At 39.6% G+C, this 19,867-nt stretch overlaps 1 protein-coding gene across 2 annotated transcripts in view; it reads left to right on the plus strand.

Moving 5' to 3' along the window:
* Window positions 1–19,867, plus strand: part of megf10 (multiple EGF-like-domains 10) — an 84,310-nt gene that overhangs the window by 20,556 nt on the left and 43,887 nt on the right. For both annotated transcript variants that reach the window (XM_077586367.1, XM_077586368.1), the window contains exon 6: window positions 18,216–18,462. In XM_077586367.1, the coding sequence (XP_077442493.1) occupies window positions 18,216–18,462 (247 nt within the window). The remainder of the gene's footprint in view (window positions 1–18,215; window positions 18,463–19,867) is intronic.

The following is a 19,867-nucleotide window of genomic DNA, read 5'->3' on the forward strand; positions in this document are numbered from 1 at the left end:
CTCTTTAGCGTTGGTCGATGCTTTTCGTCTTTGAAAAAAATTGCTCGAGCGTGAGCTGCTTGCAACCGGTCGCCATGTTCTCTTCTCTTCCCCAGCCATTGTCCCCTCTAGCTCCGCCTCACGTCTTCTACTGACGCCTACCCAATCTTGTCAAAAGAGAGTCATTGCTGCCATCTAGGCTAACTAGATCTGCTTGAAACTTTCACCACAGCTGGCCAAGGCTTTCCTCCACCCGTTTCCAAAAAAAAATAAAATAAAATTGGAGAACGTCTTTTAACGTCCTTGGTGGCCCTCCGTAGGTTTTTACTAAACGTCATTTAACATTTTTGGCAGTCAAAGAGTTAAAGTGTGAATATTTTTTATTTCAGGTTAAAAACTATGCTTTTCACCGTGCCTATGATTGAGATCTTTCAAAGTTTTTAACCCCATTTTAACCCCATATAATTTTTCTTTCTTCTTCTTTCTGTAAGTTTTATTTACTAATTTCAGTAATCTCTAAAATGTAAACGTTTGTTTCCGTAGTTTGTAGGTGTCTTTAGTTCTTTTTGGTTTTTGTTTTGCTTTAAAATATTGTACTTTTAATTATGTCAAGCAGACAGTTTCCTCGTGTATGACTTGCTATAGCTGCCTGCCTTAAATTTGTGTATTAAATACCTCTACTTTCTGTTCATTACTCTCAGGTTAAATTAAATGATACACCTTGTCTGACATGTTTCATATTCATAATATTAAATCCATATTGAGTTTTATATAATTTTAGACTCTCACTCTCTGCTTCACAAATAGATTTTTTTCTTGTTAACTGAACTCGTTTACACTCACGTCTCCAATAGGTATTGCTCCACACTTGCTTTTTCTACTCATTGAACATGAGTGGAGGATTAGTATTGTCAATTATATTATTATCATCATCCACTGACGACAAGCATAAGTGAATGATCTTTTAACTTCTACTTTACTGTGAATTCAAGCATAAAGTTCTCTCTAAAAACCCGCTTCATCTGGTTCAAGAGGAATGGATTAGAATTGGATAACAAAACATGACAAGGGCTCTCTCTATCTACAGTACTATTGAAGTGAAGGAAATCAATTGATTTCTGATCATCTAAGTAATTAATTACAGTCCATTCGTCACGTTATTTTCCTCAATGCTGCTTGTAGTTGGCATATTTGGAACACTTGGCTGACAGAGGCACGTTCAACTGCAAGCATGGTTGCAGTCGACGACGCAGTGAAAACATGGCCTGGATTATTACTAATAAGGACATTTTCGATTAAGATGATTAAGTGGAATGGATTGGATAATGACACACTAGAAGCGTGGACGACCTTACACTTGGAAGTAAAGGGAAACCAACAGATTTATGACTATATTTACATGAATAATGAGGTTATGTGCCTGAATATTTAGTTCATTTCGCTTTCTGTATACTATATATTTAAGGTTTTTGATCTTTTTAGTAAAAAACAATATATATATATGTATATAATATATATAAATATATATTATATATATATATATATATATATATATATATATATATATATATATATATATATATATATATATATATATAAAGTTACATAACCAATTCATTTAGGGAGGGCTTAAGAACATTTTAGGTAGGCTTGAGCCCTGTAAAATAGGTCTAACGACGCCATTGGTTCCAGAATTAGCCGCAATTGACCACAATTGTCCACGGCACCAGTAAATGGTGCTATTGCGCCACCAACAGACTGGTCACATGTTTCCAGCTTGCGCTGCTCTCTTGTGAGAGATAACAGACAAAAGCAGGCTAATATGGCCGCTATGTTGACCGGGTGACATCGTTGCATTAACATTAAGGTCATGGTCATTCAAATGGGTGCTATTTAACCCCCCCTCCCCCAGCACCAGCCAAGTATGGATAATTTTAAAACATTTCAAACAGCTTCAAGCTTTTTTATTATTATTATTATTTTTTTAATGTATTTAATTTACAATTTTGTACTGTACTGAGCATTTTTAGGCTCTGAAATAAAATCAAAACAATAGTTTTTTATGCCATGACAAATCTACTTTGACAACTCCTTCCCAAAATTATTCCCTTAAATCGAGGCTCTAATATATTTATATGATGCTGTTATTTCATCCGCACGCTATGCCGCTTGCATTAGTCATTTAATGGCCACTGGTTGTAGTTTTGGTTTGCTACAAACTTCTTCTTAGTACATTCCTTCTCAAATAGGGGGGCGTAGTGCGATGCCAGGGGTGGCGCGTAGTACCTCAGGGAGCATGTTTTTTTTAAAAAAAAAATACCGTGCTAGAATACAAAAAAATAATTGCACATCCACTAAGGTAGGTGGCAGTGGCATTCTCATTGTCGGAGAGTGTGCAAGGAGTATTAACTCCTCCGCAGAAATGTATTTGCAGTAACTGCAATTTTATAGAAAATTGTACTATTTATAGTCGTGGCGGAGAATTGGGGGAACGCAAAATGTTTTCTGCTTCTTGTGGTGGGGGGCTTGTGAACCTTATATGCTGATATACATGCAGAGCCCACAGGGTGTGCCCTTTCTGTCTTCAGTTTCAGTCTGTAATAAAAGCGAGCATTGTTGAGTCTGGTCCTTGGGGCTTCCCTTGGCTCCACTAGGCCCGGCCTGTCTGACGACTGTCACAGACACGATGTTAATGAGTACAAATTGAGTTATATAAAAATATTTCTGGCCTTAGGTGTTTACAAAATATATTTTAATAATTTGATAATGCCTGCTTTAAGATAGCAGTGGACTTGGCTTTTGAATTTAGCTAAAAGAGCAATGTCACAACTGCCAGCCAAGTGATCTTAATGTCCAGATGTGGAGAAACCTTTTTATGAGATGGACTTCATTAGCGAGTGCTTCACTAAAGTGACAAGAGCATAAATGTACAAACAACAACTTACAGAAATTCATCAATAGTTGCTTATTATTTGACCTACAGTATCTCACAACTTTCTGTATGTATGTCTGGAAAGATGGGAACATGGCTTGAGGTTGTTTGAAAAATATTTACTCTTGATGCTAGAAGTGTGACATTCAATGCTTCGCATATTGTAAAAAAGAAAAAAGCACCTGAACAGTTTGTTATTTCAATTGTTGTTGCTCAAACAGCTGGAATTTGTGACTAACAGTTTGCTGACTGAAGGGCCTTCATGGAAATGGGAAGAAAGTGAACGTTGCCTAGTTTTTGAGCAACATCCAACAGTGACAAATACAGTCAGGTGTTCCCACGCAGTTTGGGAAAGCAGTGGAAAACTAAAGATGTTTTTTCCTCTTATTGTGAATCCTCTGTATCAGTGAGAAAACTCTTAAACATAAGTACAATATGATTGGTTGACTGAGCAATCACCAGATTTGAAATAGAGTTAGGGGGGGAACACTTGCAGTCCTATACTCCATTTAGCTTCCACTGCTTTTGTGGAGTTAACCTTAAGTATTTAAAACCTGACATCAGTATCATACATGCAATGTTTCATTCGCAATTATTATGTTATTGATATGATGGTGGTCTGAATTTGTCATTTGGCCCTTGAACCATCATCAGCAATACATAGTTTTATGTGGCCATCTTGAGTAGACAGATGAATAAGAACAATCTGTTGTCAAGCTAGTGGATGAAGGTGAAAAGCACCATTTATAAATAAGTGAAACAAGTTTTTAGTCAGCATTACATGTCCTGTAAAAATAATTGTGTATTTTTTAACTGAATTGAAAAGTTGTATTACAATCCAATTTGAGATGCTGGGAGATATCTGTGATAATGTCATCTAATACTGATTGGTAATTTGGATTTATTTATTAATTTTTTGTTTCACTCGTGGAGGAATGATTGGCATAAAGTATATACTACTATTACTACTACAACTACTACTACTATTAATAATAATAATAAATTTTATTTGTAATGCACATTACATCTGCAAGATGTCACAAAGTGCTGTCTTTATTTCATTGTTAACACGGTATATCAACAGTAGTAACACAGTATCTACTCTCCATACTTAAAATACAGCCCTACGGTATTCCAATTTGCAATACACGTACATGTCACAATACTATATCTATTGGCTATTAACTCATTCACTTGCAGCCATTTTCACTAAAGCAACCCCCTTCGTTCCCGGCTGTTTTACTGTATTTTGACTGAGTTTGCAAGGCCCACAGAATATTGTGTTCTATTGCTATAAAAACATGGAACTTTCATCAGGAATAAAAAGTATATTTGTATTTGTTTCTGTTTTGCAGCAATAAGCATTAGAATGTAGCTAAGTTTCATCATTATTCACAAGCACTTGAAAACACTGGGGAAAAGAGCTTGTTGCAACATGGCCCTGGTTGATCTCTTATACTGTGCTGCCACCCGCTGGCCGTTTTTTGTAATACCTACCATTGCTTTAAGCGACCTCTTCAGGTCAGAGTCTGCATCAAAGCCTTCTGTATGCGCTATCATAAAAAAAACATTTAAAAAAACGTATATAGATCAATTTTTGGGGACCATGGCAATATTTTAAATAGAACATTTTCTATGTTTTGAGGAGCAAATGAGTTAATATAAAATATTCCTATACTTGTTTTACTAACAGTACACCTTACTAACAGTACACCTTACACCGCTCCAGGGAACACATCACCCCATTCTCTAACAGCGTCACTGGCTCCCCAGCACCACATCCAGTACAAATGTCAAATTTACTGACATACAAGTCCCTCCATAACATGGCCCCTCCCTACCTTGCTGCTCCTCCAGCGCCACTGTCCCACCTGGTCCCTTCGCTCTGCCGACTCCACCCTACTCACATCCATCACCCGCACAAAGCGACGTACCTTGGGAGACACAGCCTTCGCCGCTGCTGCTCCCACCCTCTGGAATTCACACCTACAATCCATTAGGAACACAGACTCACTCGAAAACTTCAAAACCCTCCTCAAAAAACACCTGTTCAAACTGGCTTTTCCTTAATCTCATTTTCTTTTATTATTGTTTTGTTGTCATTTATACTCTCTCTGCTGTGTAAAGCATCTTAGAGTGTCTAAACAAGCGCTATATAAATTTGATGAATTATTATTATAATTGTTTGAAATTCCTGTCACAAATAATTTTAAACCCCACATTTAACCAATCTCTTCCTCTTACATATGAGTCTCCAACATATTTATTTATTTTAACTTGGACAAGTTCCCTATTTAGTGTCACGATGCGTCCACGGAACGGCGTGGTGACTGTCGATGTGGCGAAGAGGACCCAAAAGGCAGGGAGGCAGGAGAACCACGGCAGGAGTGCGGGTTAGACTGTTGTCTTTTATTGTATAACTCAAAATCAAAAACGACAGAACAAACTCCGGGGGTGACTGTGACAATAGCAATGATCCCACAAGGGACTGATCACCACCCAGGAATTAAATGCACCCACACAAATTAGGGGATTAGTCACACCTGGGGCCAGGCACATGTGGCTGAGGGCCCGGATTGGTCAGCCTGCGGAAGGGCAGGCATCCACTCAGGACCAATCGGGACCCTCAACCAAAGCCAGCTCTACCCAGACATGACATTTAGTCTGTTCCATATTTTCACCCTATAGATGCAAAAAAACTAATACAAGCAAATAAACACCATTCGTTTTTGTGAGCGTTTTGTCGTTAAATTATACCCTTCCACAATTAAAAACAAAACAAAACAAAAACATTCTGTACACGACCCCATAGCAGATTACAGCACGTCTGTCTGTGGCTTTACAAATTAACTGTGACGTTTTAAATTGTACAGGATCAGAAAGTGTTAGGACTTCAGATTGGAGGAACAACTGGTTTGTGGTTGTAGTCCAGGCCTGTGTGTGTTTCCCCAGACTACTGAACAATAATTTAAATATGTTAACAGTCGAGTAGCACAGAATGTGAAGTGACTTCTAGTTGATTGAATGCAATTTTTATTTTTTTTATTTTTGCCAGGACAGAAATGTTTGTGCTTGCTGAATGCATGGTTGGATGTGTTGCATGTCAGGTTTCTAGCAATTTTTGTTGTTAGCTATTAAGTATGCAGCAATAATGTATCGCTTTTCTATCAGGCCTTTAATTTTCTCAAGAGAGTCCATAGAATGTGAGGTATTGACTTTGTTTTCAGGTCAGCAGACACTGACAATATGTCAATATGTTAGGGAGCAATAACAGGAAATGGGGGTAGCTGGGTTCAAAGGCAAGCACGCAATAATAGCAGAAAAATGTGTGGCGGGAAATGTCTTGGGGCAGTGGAGCATGTGACTAAGGACACATGACAACTGCACAGGATACTCCCAAGTTTGGAGATCTTAGCCATAGCATGCATACTATGTGTAAACAACCTTATACACAGCTAGATTAAAAAAAATAATCAAAGAAACAGCCTTAATACTGAATAAAGATACATTTAATAGCATCGCTAACCAGTATTATATTTAAATATACTATAGAATTGTATGTCATATCTTTACAAATTTGACCGTTTTCTCACTAAGCTTCTAATATAATGTATTTTCCTAATTTTCACCACTGATGGTTATTGTTTACCATCATAGACAAAGGATTGTTTTCCTTTCATAGTTAAAGAATTATTAGGTGCCAACATTGATAACATTCATCTCAACTTGATACAGATCCACACTATCTTTCATAATTGCTTTCCTACACTCCAAAAATTTAGATAACAAGCACAGCAAGCATGAATCTTTTTAAGTTATTTCAACTCAGCCATCATTGTGCCACAAGATTACTCTAGTACAAAGAACTTGTACTCTAGAAGCTTAATTAAGTTCAACCAACTTAATTTCCGTCATTTAATTATCCACTATAAATTGCAACTATATTGCATCCGCAATTAAACTTTTCTAGTTAGGCAAACTCTATTGCTTTCCGACTTTCAATTACGTAATTTGTTTTGTACTCTACAATTTTAAATTGAACCAATGTAATTTTAATATTGCAAAAACTGCTCCATTTAGTCACAGTAACTTGTTCTTTTACTTCAATTCGACCAAAATCAACTTTTCATTCACCTACTGATGATGCAGAAACTGGAGGTTCAGTATTTTGGTCAAGGACACTTGGGACACGCTCACAAAGGGCCTTGGATCGAGCCCACAATCTCGTATTGGGAGACACTCTAGCACTCTACCACTAATTGATGCCACCACATGGTATCTTATTCCTGCACATCACGATAAATTACACATTGAAATTCCAATTTAATGAAACTCTTTATTAGAACACCATGCAAGGAATGACTGCACATTGATAGTTCAATAACACAAAAAAGCTGTGGCCTCTGTAGTGGCTTGGAGTTACTCCAAGTGACAAGACAGCGTCTACTCGGCTCTTGGCTCTCACAGGGGTCTGAGAGCGCCCATGGACACCTCTTGGAGAGCTGTAGCAACCTAGCTCTTCCCATGTGGTTGCCACACCCCTCGTCTTAAAACGGCTGCTGCACGCACCGCCCACAAAACTCTGGAGCACTGCGTTCGAGCACTCTGAGTGGTCACGCAAGACCGGCCAGCCCTTGCAATACACCCGTGTCTTGTTTATGTCACGGTTCGCGTGGGGTGGAGGACCCAAATGCAGGGAGGCAGGAGAACCACGGCAGGGATGCATAGAATACTGAACACAATTTAACAAAAACAGTAACAGGGGTACTGGGTAAAACTCTTAAAAAACAAAAACAACAAAGTTCTAAAAAGACCAAAAATCAAAGTAACAACAAAACACAAGTGGTGACAGCGACAATGATCCAGGAAAGACTGAAAGAAACCAGGAAACTAAATACAAGCTAACTGACAAGACAACACAGGTGGCTGGGGTGGATGATTGGATGACACAGGGGAACAGGTTGACGAGCACAGGCGCAAACAAATCCTAATGAGCAAGACACGAAAAACCCAGAACAAAAAAAAACTAGGCATATCCACAAATTATAACATAATTGCCAAGACAACAAGAGCTGCCACAATGGTTGATGACACAGATTTAACACAGAGTCAAGGCGTGAGTCAATGATGTCACACTCACTGTCCCACTTCTTCGCATACTTGTAACCAGCGTTCTTGAACACTACGTGCACCTCTATTAATAGTACACTTCATTGAGGAGTGTAGGGTGTAGAGTGGGTATTGGGACAGTGCCTAACTTGTTTGTCACAGATTGGATCTATATATGCCTTTGAGTATTGCTGTATGACCTTCTCTGTATGGGTAGCTACAGCGTTTGTGTGTGAATATTTGTAACTTGAAGGACTATCATCCCACAACTTGATCCTAATTTTCTTATTAGCCTGTCAATGGGATTTTACATTGGCCGCTTTGTTTCCAAAAAGAAGTATGTCTCGTATTCAAATATATGATGTGTGTAATTATTTTTGTTGTGTGATTAGTTTTACAGTAAATTCCAACTGGGATATTATTCAGCATGTTAAAACACACATATAAATATCAAATTCACAATTACATTTTGATTAATTTCCTAACTCTATAAATTAACCTGTGTTACTTTGTGATACACACAAACGTAAAAATTACAACATACTTTAGCTTTTTATGTTAGATTAAAAAACAAAGAACAAATCAGCCACTTTTTTTTATTATTTGATTTTCAATTGGGCATTGAAAATGAAACAAACAAAAGTTACCCTCACTTGCGTTTATCAACTTTGCTTGCTTGTATATTATTTGTGTTCTAATTTAAATTTCAGATCATCATTGAAAGGCTGCAGCACACATTCCAATACAGTTCGGTAAAGCAGTAGCACACTACACGTTTTTTCCCCACTCCCTGTGAATCCTCTGTATCAATGAAAAAAAAAGCTGTTTCCTGTGAGTGTACCATACTTGGTAGAGTGCATAATCACCAAATAGATGGGGAAAAAAAACACTTGCACTCCCATTCTTCACTTAGCCCTCCCCCCTTCCACCTCTTTTGTGGACTGTCCGTCACCGAAGGGGAAAAACAACAACAGCTTAACATAAGTTTCTAAAACTTCATACGGAACATTTTTCTCATGATAATTATGACAACCATTGTAGTCTTGGTATCACTGTCTTTTGGCACTTTGACCATCATCAGCAGTATTTTTTTCCCCATAGCCATCCAGAGTAGACAGATGAATGAGAACAAGTTGTTGTCAAGCGAGTGGATAGTGAGCCTCAAGCTCCTTGATTTTGGCCTTTCTTTAATCCAGGTCAGGTTTCATAAGGGTTACAGGGTTGGCGGACTTGAATGCACAAGGGATTTATATGTGCATCTTAGTATCTCTAATCCCCTTTGTCTGTCCTCGAATCCTCACCACACAGGACTAGACTGCCTGAGGCAAAGGAAGTATGTATTTTTTTTTTTTTATCAGTCAGTCTGAAGCAGGCTTATGCAGGCAGAAGAAAAGGAGCCTGTTAATCACTTGAACAGCTTCCGAATGTTGAACTGGTTAAGCATAGCGTTAATTAGCATTCTGGGCATACAGTATTCACTTTCAAACTGAGTTTACTTACTGGAAAAGAGAATCTGGGCTCCTAAAAGATCCATAGGTATTTATGTAAAAACAATTTTGAAGGATACTATTTATTATTTGTGTTCTGGTTGGGCAGGTTTTTATAATTGTTGAAGTTTTTCTCTGCCCATAAATGTGTTTCATACTACAAAACAAAAGTAACGACTGTCATGGTTTAGGTAAGATCTTGGTTAATTTTGTTTTTTTTTCTTTGTCATGGTTCAAATTTAGTTTTTGTCATGTTTCTTTAAGTTTCTGTCATGATCTGTTGAATTCTGTTTTTCCTTGTGTGTCTCCCTTGGTCTTGTTAAGTGTAACCCTGCCCTTCGTCGTCTCAACTAATCAGTGCCCTCAGCCACTTGTGTCTTGCCGCAGGTGTGTCTCGTTTTGTCATTAGTGTGTGTGTATTTAGGCCCCGTCCAGACAGATGCAAAGACAGCTTCGTTCCTCAAACAAATCTCGTACATACAGAAGCATTTCAAGACTTGTGTGTGTGTCCAAAAGAAGACGCTGAGGATGTTTAACGGCTGTAATGTATACTGTATGCCAAGTCTGGAGTGGCGCTGTAGCGCTGTAGCGCAGCCACAGGGAGTTAATGGAAAGTGTAAAAGAAAAATCAAAGAAGAAGACAAACACTTTTTTTTCTTACTTTATTGCAATCTACACAACAAACATGGCTTTGCATGCATCAAAACATGAAAAAGACGAAGACAGGAGAAGTGACAATGGTGGGTGATTCAAGTACAACACCGCTTGTTGAACGTGGGAATAAAGAAGCAAAATATTTTGCTGCAAAAGCATTAGCAAGCTAAGAGGCTGCGCAAAACGACTACAACACGGCTATCCGCCATTGTTGTTGACAGACTGACGGTTTGCGCGCAGTCACACGAGAATTGGCGCATACGTCATCAAACTACGATAATGTGTCGCCATTGAGCTGCGGCAATTATGTCATCACTGGAGGAGTATCCTGCATATGGTGTCCAGACGGACGCGTTTTGAAATCTTTCCACTCTGGAGCCCGGTTTCAAAAGTGATCAGTTTCAAGCTCCAAAACCGTACCATCGTGTGGACGAACGGCCTAAACGGTAAGAAACGTGTGAGGATACATTGAACCTGGCTTTCGTGTGGACCCGGCCTTAGTCTCCTGTTTCCCCTCTGTCTGTGTCGATCCATTGTTTTGTCTTCTGGGAATTTGTTGTTTTTGTTTCTGGACAGTACTTCATTTACCTCCTTGTTTTTGGTTGAATCAAATCCCTCTTTTGATTACACCTCTGCCTCCTTGCCCTGCTTCCCTGCACTTGGGTCCGCAACCACCACTACCCGCTGACAGAATGGATCGACCAAAGAAGGACCTAGCAGGAGGCTCTGGCCCTGTCTTCCTCTTGCCCCCAGCCTGCCGCCAACCATCCCCACCCGCTTCATGTAGGTTCTGTTTTTTCGTCAGTCTCGCGTTTGTCTGTTTCTCACTCACCCATGTTATGTAGCTCCCCTAGTTTGTCACATTATTTACCTCCCCACTGTTTCATAGATCCTGACTCAGATCTTACAGATATTGAAGACGGCCCCCTTTTGGTTAATTTACTTTCTAAATTCCGATGATGATTATGACACAGATTATGGTTTTCACAATATTTTTTCAAGCCCTTCACAGTTTTTGTCACATCCTTCTTTTGATGACCCCCTTAAGTCCACCCCTGAACCCTACCCATCCAACCTCTACTTGGGCACCCGGTTTGCCATCTATCGGGGACCTCCACGGGGTGGCCAACGGGGGCGCCCAGGTAGAGGTTCCAATTTCTCTCGTCGCTCCTCTTCATTCACCAAGTCAGGTCCACCCAAGTCACGTCACAAGTTCGTCCCCACACCACTTCGTTCTCCGCCATCTTCGTCACCACGTTCCCTGTTGGCTTGTGCACCTCACAGCCCCAAATCACGTGCCCCCATGTCTCTCGTGCTCGCCGCGTCACATTGTGTCAATTTATGACCCGGTAGTTCCTGTATCCTCGTGTCTCCTGTGTTCCCCAAAGCACAGAACAAAGTCACGGCGAGCCAAGCTGCAGCCCTTGGCCGCGTCGCCGGTGCTGCCGGTGTCGCTGCTGCCCCAAGCCACAGACTCTCGTCCGCTGCCTCCCGAAGTCTCATCACCTGAGCCGCCCCAAGTCTCATCACCTGAGCTGCGACTCGGACCCCTGTTCCGGTGGCACCCGTGCTGTGCCCGCCTTCTGTTCCGGTCTGGTGCCTAGGACGCTCTCCTGACCTCTCGTCTGGCGTCGCTCTCTTTTTTTCTTTCTCTTTTTCTTTTTTTTGTATGTGTGTGAGTATGTGCATATGCGTGTGTGTGTGTGTGCATAAGTGCGTGCGTGTAAGTGTTTGCTCATTAATTCACCTACAACCTATTAAAAATCCCATAACGTTCACCTAAACCAAATACTTCAGAATCCAGTCATGAAATTGTCAGGAGACCCGAGGAAGGACCAAAGAAAAGAAAGAAATGTGAAATCCAGCATCGACCAGACATCACCTACTACCCACCGGGTTACCAACCAGAATCTTTCACCAACCCCAGAAACATCTAAATTCCAACAAATTAGGGAGACCTCAAGAAACCAAAGGAAAGACTGAGGAAAGGAAGGAAGGATAGATGAAGCAGAGTGAGATCCACAGACATCAGCCTCCACCGATTCAACGACCAGAGGAAGAAGCAGATTGTGTTTGAATTTTGGTAGATGCTGGTGAGGTGGATCTGGCATGCATGAAAATCTCCACCAAAGAGGGGGGCTGTCGACCCTGGCCAGGACAGAGCAAGCACAACCCCCCAGGCCCCCCAGGCTGCGGCAGCGCCAAGGCACAACCGCCGGGCCGCGAAGGGGCCACTGGCCGGAGAGCAAACCCAGGAGCCAGGAGCGCCTCCCCACCCCAACACGGCCCGCGCCCCAAGCCCAACCCAGCAGAACGGGGCACGGCAGGCCCACCAGGCACCCCATGGGTAGGATTCAGTGGGTCATCAAAAGAAGCATGTGACAAAAAACTGTGAAGGGCTTGAAAAATTATTGTGAAAACCATAATCTGTGACATAATCATCATCGGAATCAGAAAGTAAATTAACCAAAAGGGGGCCGTCTTCAATATCTGTAAGATCTGAGTCGGAATCTATGAAACAGTGGGGAGGTAAATAATGTGACAAACTAGGGAGGCTGCATAACACGGGTGAGTGAGAAACAGACAAACGTGAGACTGACGAAAAAACAGAATTTACATGAAGCGGGTGGGGTTGGTTGGCGGCAGGCTGAGGGCAAGAGGAAGACTTCAGGTGAGCAGGGCCAGAGCCTCCTGCTGGGTCCTTCTTTGGTCGATGCATTTATATATTTATGTGTGTATATATATATATATATATACACACACACACATATATATATATATATATAAATGCATATATATATATATATATATGTGTATATGTGTATATATATATACTATATATATATATACACATATGCATATACACATATATATATATATATATGCATATACGCATATATGTATGTGTGTATGTATGTATATATGTATGTGTGTATATATATATATATGTATATATATATATATATATATATATATATATATACATATATATACATATATATATTTATATGTATACATATATATGTGTGTGTATGCTGTAATCATAATCTTTAATTTTAAATGGTAAACTATATTAAATGTTCATTGATGTTCTTACCAATTACAGTTAGTGTTTAGATAATTCACTTTTTAGATAATAATCCTGAAGAAGTATTTTAAGGACTTTAGGTGAGGATTTAGGAGAATTTTTTTTAACTTTTTAGTTGATTATAAATATTAATCTTCAAGAATGTTGGTGTTAAATACAGTATTAGTAGGTTAATTTAAGATGTCAGATAATAAAACAGATTTCAAAAGCAGGACGAAGTGGCCTAAAATACATAACTCCCCTTTCATCAAAATTGAACTCAAGGAGAGGTGAGGCCGGTGACTCCACAGGTGGGAGGAATTGACATGTGAAAGAAAAATCTACGTAAACATGCAGTACAACACATTTGCACATTTATTGCATGAAGCACATGGTTTAATGCACACTAGAAGTTGAAGAGCTGTGGTCTGATGATGGTTCAAGGTACAGTAAATTAGATGTCAGACTGAGTGTGGGGAAATTTTAAATTGATAGAAAAACACCCATGAGGCCCCCTAGTTCAGGGTGAGCCTTTTCAATGATGCTGTTATTCTTTAATGCTAAAATCCACAATCAAGCCCCTGCAAGAATGAAACTAATGGCTTGTGGGTCATGGCAGACTATGGTAAAAATAAAAGCCTCAATCTACTCTCAATATAACTGTTCCAAATGATTTTGTTCTAGCTATTGCGGTAAATCAAAGCTGTTTCAACACCAGAGGCTTGATTTTCATATAGCTCCTAAACTGTGACCTGCCTCCATTAACTGCCTCATTAGACAACAAGCCGAGTCTTTTACTTGTCGAATACTGCCTTCCAGCGATCATGTCTCTAGGAAGTAAGACTTGATTTAATGTGTCTTTGGGTTTGGAGAGAACATAGCATTGGACATTTGGACTATTGTATCTGACTCTAAACAAATGGCATTTGTGTAAACTTGAAGTGGTGCTATGGGTAGAGAATAAATTACAAATGTATATATTAGCTGTGTCTAATCTAATGGACCGTGCATAAACTATGAAAGCCGTCTTTCACTAATGTGCAATTTAGTCATGGTAAATTTTGGTCATCAGCTCGGTATGTTTAAAGATAAGATTATTGATCACACAGTGGGAAATTCACTGATTATAGCCGCAAAGGGCAATAGAATGAACAAGAAGCATATCAAATCAAAAGATAAACAAATGTAATATTATGTGAAAAAATATGCTGTATATGTCTGTGCAAAGCCTCAGTTTCCTCAGGAAGTGGAGGTAACTTTAGCACTTCTTTTAATTTTGTTGATGTGAACAATGAGGTCCACAATCTTTGTCTGAGCCCTGGATCTTCACCAGTGTGTGGGCAGGCTTTTATTACAGTCCCTGTAAAGTAGATTCAGGTTTTTATATGGAAATCAATCACAATTTCTTTGTTTTTGGTGGGGTTTAGGATCAGGTGGGGATGCACACACCAGTCTACAAAGTCAGGAGCTGTAGGTGTCGTGGAGATATTGGGTTCCTAGAGGGGCAGCGATGTTCACGGTGAGCTAAGGTGAGAGGAGCGCAGCTAGGATGAGAAGGCAGGCCTGAAGAGATGGGAAAAATTGGCCCATGTGGGTTGGAAGCTGGAGGGGGAGCACAGTCATATTGATTGAAAAACAAGTTTATCTTATACTGTATATTCATGTCGTATCCTGGGTTTCTAATACTAATAGGGACGTGCGGTCAGGGCGGGGCAGGGGAGGCAAAGCCCCCCCGGCTTAGCCCCAAGGACAGGGCTGGGTTGGAGTCCTGCAGGTTTGGGATGTTTCCCTTCTCCAACACAGCTGATATATGATCAGCTCATCAGCAAGCTTTGCATAAGCCTGATAACGATCCTGTTGATTGGAATCAGCTTGTGTTGGAAGAGGGAAACCTCAAAAACCTGCAGGACTTCGGCCCTCGGGGACCGAGTTCGCCCGCCCCTGCCCTAGGAGATATGCACAAATGGACAGATATAAAAGGAATACAATAAAAGTTAAAGTTATCATTAGACTTATGGTGGTATTTCCGTCAGTATTTTAATATGGTACACAAACACATGAAGCATTTTTATAAAATAAACCCCAAAAATATGTATGTATACATTGTCTACAGTGTACAAAAAACTGTATGCAAAGAAAGGTAGCAGTGTTGTCATAAAGTGAGTCTATCATTTTCAGCTGAGATACATTGAATTAATTACTAAGTGATCAACAAAGAGGCCAATGACATGAATTTGGCTCAAAGCACAGTAACTGTTTGCTCCCAAATACTTGTTACATTTCGGTGCATATGTGACCAGAAGGAAAATATTACTCAATGACTTCTAAATTTAATATAAAAGTAATATTAAAGTGTGAATATTTTTTTATTTCAGGTTAAAAACAATGCTTTTCACCATGCCTATGATTGAGATTAAAAGTTTTTAACCCAAAATTATTTTTCTTACACTGTAAGTTTTATTTACTAATTTTAGTCATCTCTAAAATGTAAACGTGTCTTTAGTTCTTTTGAGGGGGGTTTTCTGCTTTAAAATATTGTACTTTTAATTATGGAAACCAGACCGAGTTTCCTTGTGTATGACGTGCTATATATAGCTGTCTGCCTTAAATTAGTTTTAAATATCTCCACTTTCTGTTCATTACTCTCAAGTTAAAATAAATGGTGCACCTTGACTAACATGTTTCATATTCACGATATTAAATCCATATTTGAGTTATATATTATTTTTAGACTCTCACTGTCTGCTTCACAATTATTTTTTCTTGCAAACTGAACTCGTTTACACTCACATCTCCAGGAGGTTTCGCTCCACACTTGCTTTCTCTACTCATCGTGCTGTTTCCTACAATTCAACATGGGTGGAGGATTAGTATTGTCAATTATATTATTATCATCATCCACTGACGACAACCATAAGTAAATAATCTTTTTACTTTACTGTGAATTCAAGCATAAAGTTCTTTATAAAAACCTGCTTCATCTGTATATCAGCCAGGAACTTCACATGCATTGTAGAGTAATTATTAGACAATCTAGCATGGGACTTTCTGTTGTTAGCTGGGCCGTGGCCACAGCTAACTAATTGTTACTACCAGCAGACAGTGATGAAGACGTACTTTCTTCTTCAGAAACTTCCTACCTTATATCCATCATGACTCCCTTTCTCGGCCGTGATGGACAATGGACGCTAATACCAGCAGGTTAGGAGCAAGCAAACAAGCAGGAAAACATGGAATGGATAAGCAGTAATAAGGAAGTTCAAGTGGAATGGATTAGAATTGGATAACAAAACATGACAAGGACTCTCACTATCTACAGTACTATGGAAGTGAAGGAAATCAATTGATTTCTGATCATACTATCATAAGTAATTCATTACAGTCCATCCATCACATTATTTTCCTCAATGCCGCTTGTAGTTGGCATACTTAGAACACTTGGCTGACAAGAGGCACGTTCAACTGCAAGCATGGTTGCAGTCGACGACGCAGTGAAAACATGGACTGGATTTTTACTAATAAGGACGTTTTCGACATGATTAAGTGGAATGGATTGGATAATGACACACAAGAAGCGTGGACGGCCTTACACTTGGAAGTAAAGGGAAACCAAGAGATTTAGGATTATATTTACATAAATAATGAAAGCAAGGAACTGGTGGAGGAAAACCAGAGACGTGGAGGTTTGCCCTGGAAAGGAGGGGAATGAAGGTTAGTCGTAGCAAGACTGAGTTATCTGTGTGTGAATGGGAGGGAACCAAGTGGAAGAGTGAGGTTATAGGAAGTATTTAGGGTCAACACTCCAGAGAAATGGAGAGTGTGGAAAAGAAGTGATGAAGCGTGTGCAGGCAGGCTGGAACGGGTGGAGAAAAGTGTCAGGTGTGATGTGTGATAGAAGTGTTTCAGCTAAAATGAAAGGAAAGGTTTATAAAACTGTGGTGAGACTAGCAATGTTGTTTGGTCTGGAGACAGTGCCACTGAGGAAAAGACAGGAGGCAGAGCTGGAGGTGGCAGAGATGAAGATGCTAAAGTTCTCTTTGGGAGTGACCAGGATGGATAGAATCGGGAATGAGTACATCAGATAAGCCAGACTGAGATGGTTCGGACATGTCCACAGGAGAGATAGTGAGTATATTGGCAGAAGGCTGCTGAGTTTCCAAATGCCAGGCAGAAGGTCTAGAGGAAGACCAAAGAGGAGGTTTATGGATGTAGTTAAAGAGGACATGAAAGTAGTTGCTGTGAGAGCAGAGGATGCAGAAGACAGGGTTCGATGGAGGCAACTGATTCGGTGTGGCGACCCCTGAAGGGAAAAGCCGAAAGGAAAAGAAGATTTACATAAATAATGAGGTTATGTGCCTGAATATTTAATTAATTTCACTTTCTGTATACTATATATTTAAGTTTAAAAAAACAACAACAAACAATATATATATATTTGTTGAAAAAAATACACAACCAATTAATTTAGGCTTGAGCCCCGTAAAATAGGTCTAACGATGCCATTGGCAAGGTCCACAGAATATTCTGTACTAGTGCTATAAAAACATACCAAAATAAAGATTAGTCTCTTCTTTCAACAGGGAAAAAAAGTACATTTGTATCTGTTTTTCCGTTTTGCAGCAATTAGCATTAGACTATAGCTAAGTCATTATTCACAAACCTGTTGAAAAAGGAGCTTGTTGCAACCTGGCTGATCTCTTATACTCTGCTGCCACCTGCTGGTCACTTTTTGTAATAACTACCATTGCTTTAAACGATCTCTTCATGTCAGAAGCTGTATCAAAGCCTTCTGTATGGTCTAGCATAAAAAACAACAACCCATAAATGTATAAATAAGTTTAGAAGAAGGACAAAGTATTAAAAAACATATTTACACGTTTTTGGGTTTAAATAAGTATAATTAATACAATAACCCAGTTAAAAAGGACAGCTACGGTAGTTGTTTGATACAGTATTAACTTTTTTATTTTATTTTGATTTTCTCCAGCTTGTGACAGTGGCCATTGGGGTCCCCACTGCAGTAACAGATGTCAGTGCCAGAACAAAGCACTGTGTAACCCCATCACCGGAGCCTGTATCTGTACTCCTGGATACAGAGGATGGCGCTGTGAGGAAATGTGCGAGATGGGCACCTACGGTAATCGATGTCAACAGAAATGCCAGTGCCAAAATGGAGCTGCTTGTCACCACATAACTGGTGAATGCAAGTGCTCACCAGGGTACACTGGAGCTTTGTAAGTCTGAGTGTGAAATGCCTAGAGTCACAATGTTATTTTGGACACTGTGTTTCCACAAGTAACTACAAACAATAATATGTTACCATCAAAAGACTGCTACATGTGTGCGCTTCACTTTGCTAATCAAGAAGACCTAGCGTGACCCTACAAGCTGATGCACCAACATCTTCTCATCCACAGTTGAACTAAAACTACACAAGTCAGCTCTTGGTGTTTCCCAATGTTTATTTCACTGATATAGAAAATGTTGTCCACCAGAGGCTTGTTTGAGATTAGGCAATTGTGCTGCAGTCATAGATTTCCATGACTTCATGTAGCGTTACCATTGATAATGCCATTAGAGCAAGACAGCTGCGGTTTTCAAAGCCAGGATCTGCAGCTGCATTTTACTAAGTGAAGGCCCCACAGCATAATTGAAAAATGTACTGTCTATTATCTATCACCCTCTTATCTGAAGGCCTTTTGGAGACAGCAATGTCATATTTTAAGAAAGTCCTCAGGCTTTTGGCTATTGTCAAGCCTTTAGAACAAACTTTTATCACCACCGAGAGGCAATACAATTTTTGTTAAGTTAGTGTGACAAGATGACTCTTAAAACAGCATCTTCACACAATGCCTTGTTAGTTTAATAATGCCAAACAGAACAAATTAAATTGAAAGGGATACTTAACTCATTTTGTCATTTTCAGCAGTAAGAAAATGATATTTTTTCTGTAATTAATTTGATACCTTCATTATTATTTTTTTACTACCTCCAAAAACACATTTTGCACTTGCTATCAACTGAAAATGACATCACGTGTGCTTAGGGCTCAGGTAATATAACCTATCATGGCTCAGTTTGCCAACATCCATGACCAAACCCAGAAAACAGGTGAGCCATGATTGGTAATGATCTGAGCTCTGTGCACCTGTGATGTAATTTTTAGTCGAGAACAAGTGGCCAAATGTGTTTTTAATGGTATTAATTGTGCATTAAAAATAATTACGTTATAAGTCAAATTAATTATAGATAAAATATGAACTTTTTATTGCTGTAAAAGGGCCAAATGAGTCAAGTATCCCTTGAATGACGGCAAGGTGAAACATGTTGTAAGCATGTCTCTGTCGTAGCCAAAGATTCTAGGTTTGAACCTGCCTTTTTTGTTGCATATTCTGGTTACATCCCCTCACACAGCCCGATAACTATCCATCCATCCATCCATTTTCTTAACCGCTTAGTCCTCACAAGGGTCACGGGGGGCGCTGGAGCCTATCCCAGCTGGCTTCGGTCAGTAGGCGGGGTACACCCTGAACTGGTTGCCAGCCAATTGCAGGGCACACAGAAACGAACAACCACTTACACTCACAACTATGGACAATTTGGAGTATTCAATTAACCTGCCACGCATGTTTTTGGAAT

Source organism: Vanacampus margaritifer, chromosome 14 (assembly GCF_051991255.1).
Source record: "Vanacampus margaritifer isolate UIUO_Vmar chromosome 14, RoL_Vmar_1.0, whole genome shotgun sequence".
Taxonomy (NCBI): Eukaryota; Metazoa; Chordata; class Actinopteri; order Syngnathiformes; family Syngnathidae; genus Vanacampus; species Vanacampus margaritifer.